This window comes from Harpia harpyja, chromosome 1, assembly GCF_026419915.1.
Source record: "Harpia harpyja isolate bHarHar1 chromosome 1, bHarHar1 primary haplotype, whole genome shotgun sequence".
NCBI lineage: Eukaryota > Metazoa > Chordata > Aves > Accipitriformes > Accipitridae > Harpia > Harpia harpyja.
Window position 1 is genome coordinate 46535174 of NC_068940.1, and position 11753 is coordinate 46546926.

The 11753-nt window shown below is 50.0% G+C and overlaps 1 protein-coding gene across 1 annotated transcript; it reads left to right on the forward strand.

Annotated features, from left to right (window-relative positions):
* Window positions 1–2403: 2403 nt before the first annotated feature.
* On the forward strand, window positions 2404–8797 carry RAB5IF (RAB5 interacting factor). The gene is made up of 4 exons (XM_052791189.1): window positions 2404–2616; window positions 4105–4208; window positions 6236–6365; window positions 7034–8797. Exons 1-4 carry the CDS (start codon window positions 2488–2490, stop codon window positions 7073–7075), a joined length of 405 nt encoding a protein of 134 aa, XP_052647149.1. The 5' UTR covers window positions 2404–2487; the 3' UTR covers window positions 7076–8797.
* The last annotated feature ends 2956 nt before the right edge of the window (window positions 8798–11753 follow it).

Here is an 11753-nt window from a genome sequence, read left to right on the forward strand (position 1 = left end):
CCTTGTACAGCCCCTCGGGCTCTCCCTTGAGCCCTATCCAGCCCTTCCCGCCTTCCCCTGCCTGTGCCAGGTTCCTCATGTAGTCCTCCCTTACTTCCACGTGCCTGCCAACACGCACCCCTTACCAGGGGCCTGTTTGTACCCCCGTGACATCCTCTGGCACCTCTCCTGCCTCCTCCTTGTTCTTTCAAGCCCCAGTTTAATTTGTTTTTCTCTCTGGGCAGTGGATCAGGCAATGGAGATGGAGTAAAACAAGCTAGTTGGTTTTTTAGTGTGTGAATTTTAGGTCGGTTCCCTGATCCAGGTGTCTTATCACCAATGCAAGCGCTTCCACCCCTGCAAAGTGGCCTGGGGCAGGTGCATGGAGCTGGGCACTGTGAGACTCCTCACATGCCTAGGACACAGCCTGAAGTCCTGGAAGAGATCAGCCATGGGGTCCCGCAGCTGCCGCCTCCCCCTGTGCCCAGTGACGATATCCATCACAGAGAGGAGGGTGCGGAGCAGGAGGGGGGCTGCCATGCCCCAAGCACCTGAGGAGTGCCCCAGGAGTGAGGCTGGAGTGGGGGCACGTGAGACCTGGCCTCTCAGTGAAGGGCCCTGTCATGGTGGGGGTGTCAGAGGCAAAGGTCCTGCCAGAGATACAGCGATGACCCCCCTTCCTGCTAATGCAACATGGGTCCATTGACTTAGACCAGCCTTTGGCTTGTGGCAAATGCCCAAGGAGTTGGACACATGCTCAGGGGTCTGATAACCGGAGCAGAACAAGATACTTTTGAAGTCCCAAAGTATCTTGCATAATCCGTATTTAAATTACATGGCCTGGAAGTGGTTGGAGGTCTGGGACAAGGACTCATCTGCCTGCTCCCCTCTGTGATAACCACACATGGTTCGGGTAGGTCCAGTCTACCCCTGAAGGTTCCCAGGTCCTGATGAAATCAACAGCAAGGCGGCTGCTACTGAAGTATTTAGCACTGCAGACAGAGAGCAGTCAGGCTCCTGAGATGCTCAGCATGTCATGCGTTTGCTAGTTTGTGCAACAGAAGGAAACGCAGGACCTTGGGCCTGGGGTTTGTTCATGCCGAAATGAAACAGTGAACCTCATCGTGTGTCAGCACCAGTGGGGATCTGCACGGGCAAGCGGGGAACAAATGGCTCCACACAAGCTGTTTTCGCAGGACTCGGGCTTCACCACCACCAGCAAGGTTCACTGCAGGATTGAGGTCTTCCAGCAATACCTTGAGTGGCCCCAGCACTGCTGAGCTGAATGGCTTGTCACGCTGCCCACCAGAAGGAGGTCCCTGGACCCACACCCACGCACAGGCAGGCAATTCAATCATTTATTGTCACAAACCCAGGCGCTTCTCTGCCCACAGCTCACACTGAAGAGGGTAAAAGCGAACAAATCCCAACCAAATACCCTGCCTACCCCATGCTGAGGAAGTAATTCCCAACATGTTTTTTTCATGAGAAATGCAACTGTTTTAAGTTGAATACAATTGCTCCTGTAAGGCAAGAAAATAAAAAAAGTAAGATCTTTAGGACTCCACATGTGATTGTTTTATTTGCATACACTTCCAAGAGCCCACCTTCCGCTGATGGCGTATGTTTGGCTGCTGTAATGTCTACTCCACTAAACAGAGATAATAAGCTGTAGCACCCTGCACAACCACACTGCATTTTACAGGCTGTCCTGCTCCAAATGCCTCCAGTCCTGCAGCCTGTCTCCAGAAAGGAACCACCGAGAGTCTCACAAGCTTGGCTACGGATTTCAAGCAGGCAGCGTGGCACGATGCCTACGTGCACTCAAAGGGTCCAGCAAGGGGGGAAGCTGTCCGCCGGGAAACCCGCACGATGCTTGGCCGCCTGTATTGGTCCCAAGGGCCGTCCCCTCTCCCACCCAACCTGCGAGGCCACCACGGGGGCTCTTCTCCCGCCCTTCCACTGAGGAGCGGCCCTGCGAGGCAACGGTGCCCGAGGCGGCCCGTTACCGACACGGGCCCCTTTTGCCTCAGGGCCGCTACCGGCCCAGGCGCTACCCCGGCCGGGCCGCACACACCACCTCCGCCCGGGCCCGGCGCCGCCGGCGGCCTGGCGGAGGGAGCCCGGCCCGGGGGCCGCCCCACGCTCCGGGGGCCCCTCCCTGGCCTCCCACCCCTTCCCGTGCAGGGCCGGGAGCCGCGCAGGGCGGCGGGAGGGGTGGGACCCCTCCCCGCCTTACCGAGCCCAGGCTCCGCCCCCCGAGCCCAGAGAGCGCCGCGCTTCAGCCTGGCCCCTCTCCCCTGCCGTAGGGGGAGAGGCTCTCGCCGTTGTCACGTGTGACGCCAGGCACCGCCGCGATTGGCGGAACCGGGGCGCGGGCAGGTGACGGTGCGCGGCGGCCGCTTCCGGGCCGGCGGCGGGGCCGGAGCCAGAGCCGGGACCGGGACCGGGACCGGGACCGGCATCGGCATCGGGGCCGGGACCGGAGCGGGGCGGGCGGGAAGGAGGATGAGCGGCGCGCGGCGCCGGGAGGACCCGCCGCACGCGCAGCAGCACGCGGTGGCCAACGGCGGCGCGGCCGGGCGCGCCTCCGTGTGGGGCAAGGCGCTGCGCAGCGACTCCGCCTGGCACGACAAGGTGGGGCGGCGGCGGCGGCGGGGGTGGGGGGAGAAGTTGGGGGGGGAATATATTTGCAAATGCGTCTGACCTGTCAGGTCTGAAGGGAAAGGGCAGCGGCCAGAACAGGCTCGTCAGAGTTTGTCCGCTCCAGTGTCGCGGCGCGGGGATGCTCTCGCGGAGCAGTAACGTCATGGCGGCCGCTCCGCCGCCTGCGGTTTGCTTTGCTGTTCCTAGCCTCGCCGTCCACCAGTGCAAAAAGAGCTTCGGCTTCTATAAAACTTCACGCGTGTGCTCAGCTTGCATGTTTTGCTCGCGTTTGTCAGCGAGCCTTCCAAGTGTGAGTGAAAACGTGTCAGCCACAGACCTCCCAGTGGTTTTAGCGCTGGTGAAGCCTTTTCTCCTGTGCATCTGCCCCTGGTCTGCGCCTCTTCCTGCTGCTGCCCCCCAGCAGCACACCCACAGGGTGCTCTGAGCTCCTGCAGCATCCCGGGTCCTGCCATAGCCCACACACGGCCCATGTGCCAGGGACGTCTGCTCCCCGGTTGGCTGGCTTTGCCTTTCAGCGGGGAGCAGGTGCGGGCTCTGCCCTGCTTTTCCTCGGGAGACAGAGGCGAATCTGTGTCACTTTTTTCTTATCGGTTGCTGTTGCTCACAGAACCGGCGGGGCTCTCCTGTACTTGACCTCATCTCTCTCTGACAAATTGGGCAGGAATTTCAGAGTTAGCACAGGCTGTGCCAATGTTTTTGATGCAATAGGATGTGAACTGAAGGCTAAAACAAGTGAGAAATTTAGTGACAGAGAAACGACCGTATCTGACGTGGATTCTAGTCTTCCACGTGGAGCAAAACGACCTCGCGCATCCTGCAGTAAAGTCATGAAGGCCGTTGGTGTTTGGGGGTATGCTGGGGCAATCCCGTCCTTGGGGATGCTAGGAAAAAAGATGCGAGCAGAAGTGAATTTTATTTAAAGTGTGAGTCAGCATTGTCCAGCTGCAATACTTACAGTTGTATCGGCCCTGTGGACAAACAGGAATGACCACTTTGCTGCTGCTCTGAAAGAATGCAGGTGTGCTTGTAGTACGTGTGAGATATGGTTTGCGGTTTGGAGTTGGCATGGGTACTGGCTACTGGTAGCACTTGTTTCTGGGTGGGAGAGGGGCTGGGGCACTGAAAGTGGCTATAACAGTCTTAAAGCATAAACAGTTCTTTAACTTTTTATTCCAGTGAGTTTTTATAGAATTGAATCTTTAGTAAACTAGGGGACTCAATACTTGTTCGCCTCTACAGTTAGCCCATGGGAGGACAAAGCTGTGTATTTCATTTGGAGGCAGAACAGCCTAGGGTGCATGATGTCATAAGCTGCTTTCATCTGCTCTGAGTACAATGTCTTATACTTTGGAAAACTAAGTGTTCAGTGTGTTAAATTTTCACCTGTTAATTGTATGATGCTTTAAAAAAAGGAAACATAGTAAGTGCCAAAATCTTTCTTGTACTTTATCTCCTCAGGACGAGTTTTTAGATGTGATCTACTGGTTCCGGCAGATCATTGCAGTTATTTTGGGAATCATCTGGGGAGTAGTTCCACTGAAAGGATTCGTGGGAATAGCAGTGTAAGGTTTATTTCCTTTTCTGTCTCCTGTACTTTCCCACATTTGGACTTTACTTGGTGTCTGGTTTAAAGTTGTGCTATAAACAGTGGGCTGGCCAAACACAGCCTCTGTCTGCCATGCATCTTAAAGTCAGCGTTGCATTCCAGATTGTTAATTGTTACGAAATTCTTACAAATCATAACATGTCTTCATCAGCCTCTTTCTCTCTTCTCAGCCCGATTAATGCTTTTTAAAATTATTATTTTATTATTATTAAAGGGGGCAGGGGTAGAAGAAGGGAACGAGAGGTTCAACTGACTTGTGAAGTGGCCTGTTCCTGCCTGTGTGAATAGGGGCTATGAGTATGGTGCTTAGTGTGGCCACCTAAGAAGTAAGGACCATAGAGGGGAAGGTGTGGTAGTCCTCTCTGAGTCAGGAGCCCTCCTCAGAGAGGAGGTTCTGTTAGTAGACAAGAGGGGCAGCTTCTCTTTGAAAAAGAAAAGGTTTCTTCAAAACACCAAAGACCGTAGGTAACAAGCAGGCAAAGTGGCACCATTGGCAGTGCTGCTGCAGTGCTCCCAGCTTGCTGAAGGTCTTCTTTCAGCCATGTGGTGGGGGGGAAGGCAGTGCCTAGAAGGGTGTGTACTCATCGGATCCCTACCAAGACATGGGATTCAGGTCACCTCCCAGGAGGTGTCCGAAGGCTGCAGTGAGCACTCTGAGTTATGAAATGAAAATTTGTTTGGCCCTGGTATGTGCCTGAAAGCCTCTGGAGGGACACCAGAGATGGGAAACACAGCCCTGCTCTCTGAACACCGGGTGTGGGAAGATGCTGTGTCGGCTCTGGGGAGTCTCCATTTGCAAATGTCTCTGCCTAGTCAAGCTCACAACCTCACAGCTTTTCTTAGGCAAAGTTGAGTTGTCATCTTGTCCCTCCTGAGTGTCCTGGCTGTGGCAAGAAAGTGGAGGGAGTAGCAGCAAGTGTCTCTAAGGAACAACAAAAAAAAAAGCTTGAAATTTAGGAAAAAGGGGCTGTAAAGCAGTGATGCTCCAATAGGAACTCAATAACTACATGCAAACAGTTAAATCTAAAGTGCTCCCAGTAACAAATGTGGAGTAGCTGAGAAGCATTGTTCTTACTTAGTCATCCATAAATTCACAAGGCACCTCAGCCAATTCCTGTGCTAAATTTTAATAAGAAATAAAAGTGATTTGGTGTACGATGGAAAAATGAAAAGCTTCTAGAACTCTGTTTGTGGTTTCTCTGTGGTACACAGTCGCACAGCTGCTCACAGGTTGCTGCCAGTCACTGAACTTATGTGTATGTCTTCCCGTATTGCCCTGCCTACACAGCCTTCTTTCCAGGAAATGTACCTGTCGCTTCCCAGGGTGCCCCAGTCCTAAGTTGGGGTGGTGTAAAACCAAACGTGTCTAAGGACAAACAGGAGTTCATGTTTTCTTCTCTCTGTTGCAGCGTAACTGTTGGCACAGACTAGAGCATGTTAAAAGTTGTCTCAAGTTGAACCCCAGTGCTCTGACTCTGAGAGTGCTATTGAGTCTTCTCAGGCTCTCATCTCTAAGTCACTGTGTTTGGTCATGGGACACTAACAGGGATCTTACACTGAGCATGGAGTCTATAACAGTCTTCCCTCTTAGCAGCCTCAAAATCAAGTAGCACACACACAAGGAAATTGGATTTTGTGTGGGAGCAGGACTGCTGATGATCTGCAGGACAGGAAAACTTGCAGGGTTTGCAGATCTGCTGAAACTTCCATCTTTTGACTACTGTCTATTGAGCCTTACTAGGAGTAGGTTGTGCCTTGTGACGTGAACTTCATCCAAACCTAGCATGCTATGACAAGCTGACCTGGAGGTGCTCTTTTAAGGAAGTGACTCAGCTGCCTGAGAAGCATTGCAGGAACAGTGTTCCTCTTTGCTTCCTCTCTGCTGCGGATGAAAAGACGTTTCACTGCTGCGTTGCTGTATGGCACGTTGGATACCTGCATCCTATATCACCAAAATGACAGTTCCTAACCTCTTTCTTCCAGGTTCTGCCTGATCAATGCTGGTGTTCTGTACCTCTACTTCAGTAGCTTCCAGCAGATAGATGAGGAGGAGTATGGCGGGACATGGGAGCTAACAAAGGAAGGATTCATGACATCTTTTGCACTGTTTCTGGTAATGCCTCTTGCTTTCTTTAAGTTGATTAGTGAATTGTGTTGGTACACTTTCTGAGAGAAAAGACCTGGAAGAAAAGCTGGTGAGGTGGTACGCTGATAGAAGAGAGATCATCTAATCTAATCTAGTTAACATCGTCTAATAAGTGGAGTTCATTGGGAAAGAAAATCACAAAATCTGATGGCTACTGGCTATGAAATACAGTATTAGTGCCTGGGATTTCTCTGTAGGAAAGGATGTAGGAACAGGCAGCTATACTTCTGCATCTACTACTTAACTTTTGTGTCTTCCCATCCTCTGTCCCAGATATCCTGGCAGAGTTTCATCTAGAGCCAGTTACACCCAAACTGATTTTTTGGGTGTCTTTTTTTTCTGTTGCTCCCTTCCCTGCAGTCTCTGAATACTCTCAGCACTTGATTTGGTGGTGTTTCTGAATCACTAGAGGGACTGTGGTGGGATTTTAATGTGGAGAAGCTAGTCACCCCAAAAGGCAAGTTGAATGCCACCGTCTGTGGCACATGGTGATCCTAACATCTCTCCGAGACCATCTCAAAGCTGGAATTCAGTCCCCAAGTCCTCTATTGAGAGCAAGAAGTGAGTCTTGTTTTCCATGTCTGAACCCTCTCCAGAGGCATCAAAATAACCTTCACTTCCTTTCCTCTCCACAGGTTGTTTGGATAATCTTCTATACTGCTATCCACTATGATTGACACAGTCTGCAGCTTTTGCCTGTTAAATCAGTTGACAGTAAATCGAGAAGGTTTTAATAAATCATAGTCTTTAGTGGACTGGTGGGAAGTTGGGGGAAGTCAAATCAACCCCCTTCTGTACCAGTGGTCTGATTAGCCTGGAAGAGCCCCAACTCTTCTGCTGGAGAAGTCCGTCTCCGTTTTATATACCTGTTAATTGTTGGAACTATTAAAAAGCCATTGGAATTTTTGGAAGTGGTTCAAGACTGTTGAAATTTGGAACCTTCCATGACTCTAGCCAGTAACTCTTATCAAACTCCTGTGTGGTGAAGGTTGAATCTGTTAATTTAATGTATGTATGCCCTTCTGTTTGAAATCTGTCATTAAATCCTGACTTGTCTTCCATTGTTGTCCTTCAGACAAACAGTTTTTAAAAAGCAGTTGTAGGGTACATGGGAGAAAGGCACTGCAGCATCCAGGATATGAGTTGAGTGGCTGTCCTTAGCATGTTTTTGTAGTAATCAGATCTGATTTGATTAAACAGATTGTGTTGTTACCATTTCTAGTATTTTTTGTTTTACATGCAAATCAGTTGTCCACCAGAAATTTTAAATGGTCTTTGCTGAAGACAAATTTTTAAGCAATTTTGCTAGAAAGAACTGTGATTCATTTGGTTAACAAAGGTGTATTCAGGAGGCTTAGAAACTCCGCTGCATTCTGCTAGCCTGACTACTAAGTTGCCATCGCATACCTCAGAGCTTAGTAGTCTTGAAGGAGAGTCATTCTGGAGATACCCTTTTAAAAGTTAAGCATTTAAATTCTTTTTTTTTTTTTTTTTTAAGCTCTTGAATTCAACTGCTCCTTGTTAATAAATGCAGGAGACTAAGACACAATTGAGGCAGCTATTATCTTAAATGCAGAATTACTAACTTGCAAATCAGGCAAAGTACATAGCCTCTGGTTTGTGAGGTGCTTTTTGTGAGTCAATCACTTCATAGCTCAGTTCCTCCCCAGTCATGCCCTTTTTGTGCATCAAGGGGGGAGCCTCTGCTTCAAGATATTTTTAAGGACGTGTCTTTCAGAAATAGTTCTTGGGAAACACGCACAGTCCTTGTTATTGTCCCAGGACCTTGTAGTCTTGTTGCCATGTGGTCCTTGCTTTTCTAAACAACAGCTCAGGCACCCAAAAAGAGTCCTGACCTAAAGCTGCCTTATAGTGAGGAGTTGATAGTTTTAGTGTGCTCTTGCTGAAAGTCTGCATTGCTTCCTTGCTGATGGAAGTCCAACAGCCTGGTTCTCACATATGAGTATGCAAAGCCAGGGATCTAACTGCTGAGCTAGGGCTCCAGAATGGCCCACCAGTGCAGGCCTCTATTCTTACCAGGGAAAATGCTGTCTGTTCTGGGTGGAAAAAAACATGCCTGGCTATTTTAGGTCCTTGGGATGCCAAGGGAAGAGTGCAATAGCAGGCAGCTTCTGCTACTTTTGAGTTGCCAATTCAAGTAAGTGATCTCAAATAAAATCTTCTCTATTTCCTCCTCCCCTTGCTCAATCTTTTAGTCTGATCCTTTCTTTTCCTCTTCTTTCAGCTGAAAGCATTAATTTCCCACAAGAATTGCAGAGCCTGCTAGTTCTAGGTCACCCTTTCCTACTGGCATCTGTTTGCATCTTAGCTGCTCACTGCTTAGCCATCAGTAAAATCATTGTATACTTGAAATGCTCTAATAAATGTTGCCTGGATAATCCACTATGCAGCTTCTGTATCCTCCGGTCTTGGAAGTTTTGTAAAATGGTGGGAGTGTGAGATTCCTTTAAGAGTTTGATTTTTGGTAAATATCTAAGCCAGCAGCTCTTTGGGATTCTCAGGTCTCTTGTGCTGCAGGCTTGAGTCCTGCACTTTTAGAAAGGGTCAGAAGCATTTGTAGTGGAAGTAGTAGCTAATGCTTAGATCCATGCTTTAGTGGGTGATTAAGCAGGTTAAGCCAAGTGTTGCCTGTATGTAAGCTGTTCTGCTCCTTCAGCAGCTGTCCCTGCCCCGTGACACACAACCATGGCAGACCCACTGCTGCATTGCAGAGTGGCCAAGTCTGGTCCAGAGCAGGACTTCAAGCACTGTTGTAAAATGTGCAGAGTGAGAGAGTGCAGAGCTGGAGAGTTGCTTACCTGCCCCTTTGCTTTCTTCCTTGCTTGCCTGCAGTCCCACCAGATGAGTTTCTTGGTCTTTGGAGTTCTCTGCTGTTCTAGTGGCTGGAAGCTGAGGCAGAACCCAAGCTGATGAGGGTCCTCTGCTGACGAGGATCACGACCATGTGGAAGAGATGTTGGTCTCTGGATCTCCTGAAGGCTCTGGGTAAATAAGTTAGTGATTGCAGTTGCTCAGCTGCAAGCTTTCAATCTCTTAAGGTTTCTATTTTAAGGGGTGCCTCAACGGCTAGAAGCAGGTATCCTCAGTGCTGATGACCAAGAGATCTAAAGCTATGGCATCTGCTCCCGAAGAAAGGAGGTTAATTTTAAGAAGCTCAAGGGGATGTGGCAGCCTGTAGAATGGAGCTGAGCATCTTACAATGATAAGCACTGTAAAAACAAGGGTTTTTTGCAGAGACTTGAGAGATTGACACAGGGATGATCTAGCAGAGAGCATGAAATTGAGTGCTAGGAGGACAGAAGAGCAGCACCTGACAGGAGTAGTGACTGCAGTGGTGGGGACAGGGGCTTGGACAACACCTCTGTCCTCAGCACTTTTGGTATTGGCACAATGAGCACGCTCTGCACCCTCCTCTCCTTGAAGGGTGGGGGACTAAACCAATGGCTGGTGGGGGTCTGCACTACTATGGAGCAGTGACTCGGGAAGAAAAAGGTCTTTCCTGCACTGGAGAGCTGAGCTGCGGGAGCCACAGCTGTTAGGATTTGGTTCTACCAGGAGGCTGCATCCTTATGGGGTCTACATGATGGTGCAGAGAAGAGGCTGTACTGCCTGCAGGCTCTGCGAAGCTCACTGCTAGGTGCAGACCTGGAGCAACATCACTTTGGCTTTCAGCAAAAAGCAGCCAGTCCCTGGCAGGAAGGAGAGTGAGATATTCCCCAGCCTGACCTCATTGTGAGGAGAGGAGCAAATGTGTTCTGGTGTGGAACTGGCAGAGAAATTTCTTATGGTCTTTCTTGGGCTTCAAGTGTATTATCTGTTAAAACTTTAATGCAAGTTATTTTTGGTGTTAAAGGGAAAAATGGTGTGGGTGCAAAGATGTGCTGACAGGTATTGAGAGGTGGCTGTGCGGCTGGGCATCTTGCATCTTGGCAACATCAGTTGTCAGACCTCAGCTAAAACAGCTGCTGCCCGCCGCAGGGTAGCTCTGCAGCAGCGATGGCTGAGCATGCAGCATGATGTAAATTTGTTACCTGTGGGTTTGGTCCAGCAAGGGAACGTTGCTGATGTCAGTTGCTTTAACAGTGCTTGGGATGTTCTTAAAGCGAGTGGTGCCTGTTGGGTCTGGGAGCACGCCACTGAGGGGCCTCTGTCCCCTCCATGGAGGTGTCATTATCTCTGCATTTCACCAGCTTGACTACCAAGCTTGCAAAGGCTGTGCCTACATTTGCTGGGATTTAGCTGCCCACGGGTGACAGAGCTGATTGGTTTTGGTTTGTCAGAAACACAAGACTAATAGAGGCTGGGTTGGTCTGGGGCAAGCAGGGTCTTGAAAACCCAAGAAGCAGGAAGTAGAGCTTTGTCTTCAAGCACTGTTAAGTCACACGTATGTCTGACAACTGGGGATAGTGTTTGCTGAGTGTGTCCCTGCACGCACTTCCTAGGGTGTTTCATTTCAATGATGTCTGTTAATAGTCTGCCAGGCAAATGGGCAGAGGAGGATACAGTATGCACAAAGCTCCTGGCCTTGGAGGAGCTGCTTTGGGGGGGAAGGGACCACCTCCAACTGCTGGGGATGAGAAGGCTAGAGAGATGTCTGAAAATGGAGCAGGCTGAGACTGGCTTGCAAAAGCTGAACTATCCTCCCACAAGTATTTAGTTAATAACTGACAGTGCCCATTATGCCCTCAGGCTGCTGGAGGGCACTAGCAAAACCTTGCCACTGCCACAGCAAAGGAAGATTTACATCTCCCTGCATTAAGGAGCATTGACTGAGCTAGTGGAGCTGCTCAGAGAGGGAAGAGCAGGGGGCATTAGCTGGCTCGTTGGAGGATGAGAAAGTAGGACACATACTTCTCAGGTGACTTCCCCAGAGCCAAACAGCCCAGCACTCAACACGCTCCGTCTCCCAAAACAACAGATATCCAGGATAGATCAGGGCAGAGGATGGATTTTTCAGATCTGGCAGCCGAACAGCCAAGCGTGTGTGCCAAGCTGAGAGGGAGAGGCCAGTGTCGTTGCGGGGGGAAGTAATTTGCACAAACCTGAAGCGTTTTGTTCAGCCCAGAATGAAACAACCTCTTCCCTCTTCCAGTTATTTTACTGGTGTTTTTTAGGTCAACCTCTGAAAGAAGCATAGAGGGAAAAAATGAAATGTTTCAGCCAGTCTGATTTCAGAAATGTCCATGCAAACCAGGCCTCCCCTGCTGTATGCATTTCAATCAAAACTCTTTGCCAAATGGGAGCTGTTGGCAACCATAGCTCAGGTTTGCCCCAGGCATCGCTGGTTCTGCGGCCCCAGTGTGGGCTCTGCCTGCACCCACCTGGCTTTGTGCTG

What these genes read in the sequence shown, in the direction of transcription:
- RAB5IF (XM_052791189.1), top strand. Translation starts at nt 2,488, where the DNA reads ATGAGCGGCGCGCGGCGCCGGGAGGACCCGCCGCACGCGCAGCAGCAC. An exon ending in ACTCCGCCTGGCACGACAAG is followed by an intron (nt 2,617 to 4,104) that starts GTGGGGCGGCGG and finishes TTATCTCCTCAG; the next exon opens with GACGAGTTTTTAGATGTGAT. An exon ending in GGATTCGTGGGAATAGCAGT is followed by an intron (nt 4,209 to 6,235) that starts GTAAGGTTTATT and finishes TCTTTCTTCCAG; the next exon opens with GTTCTGCCTGATCAATGCTG.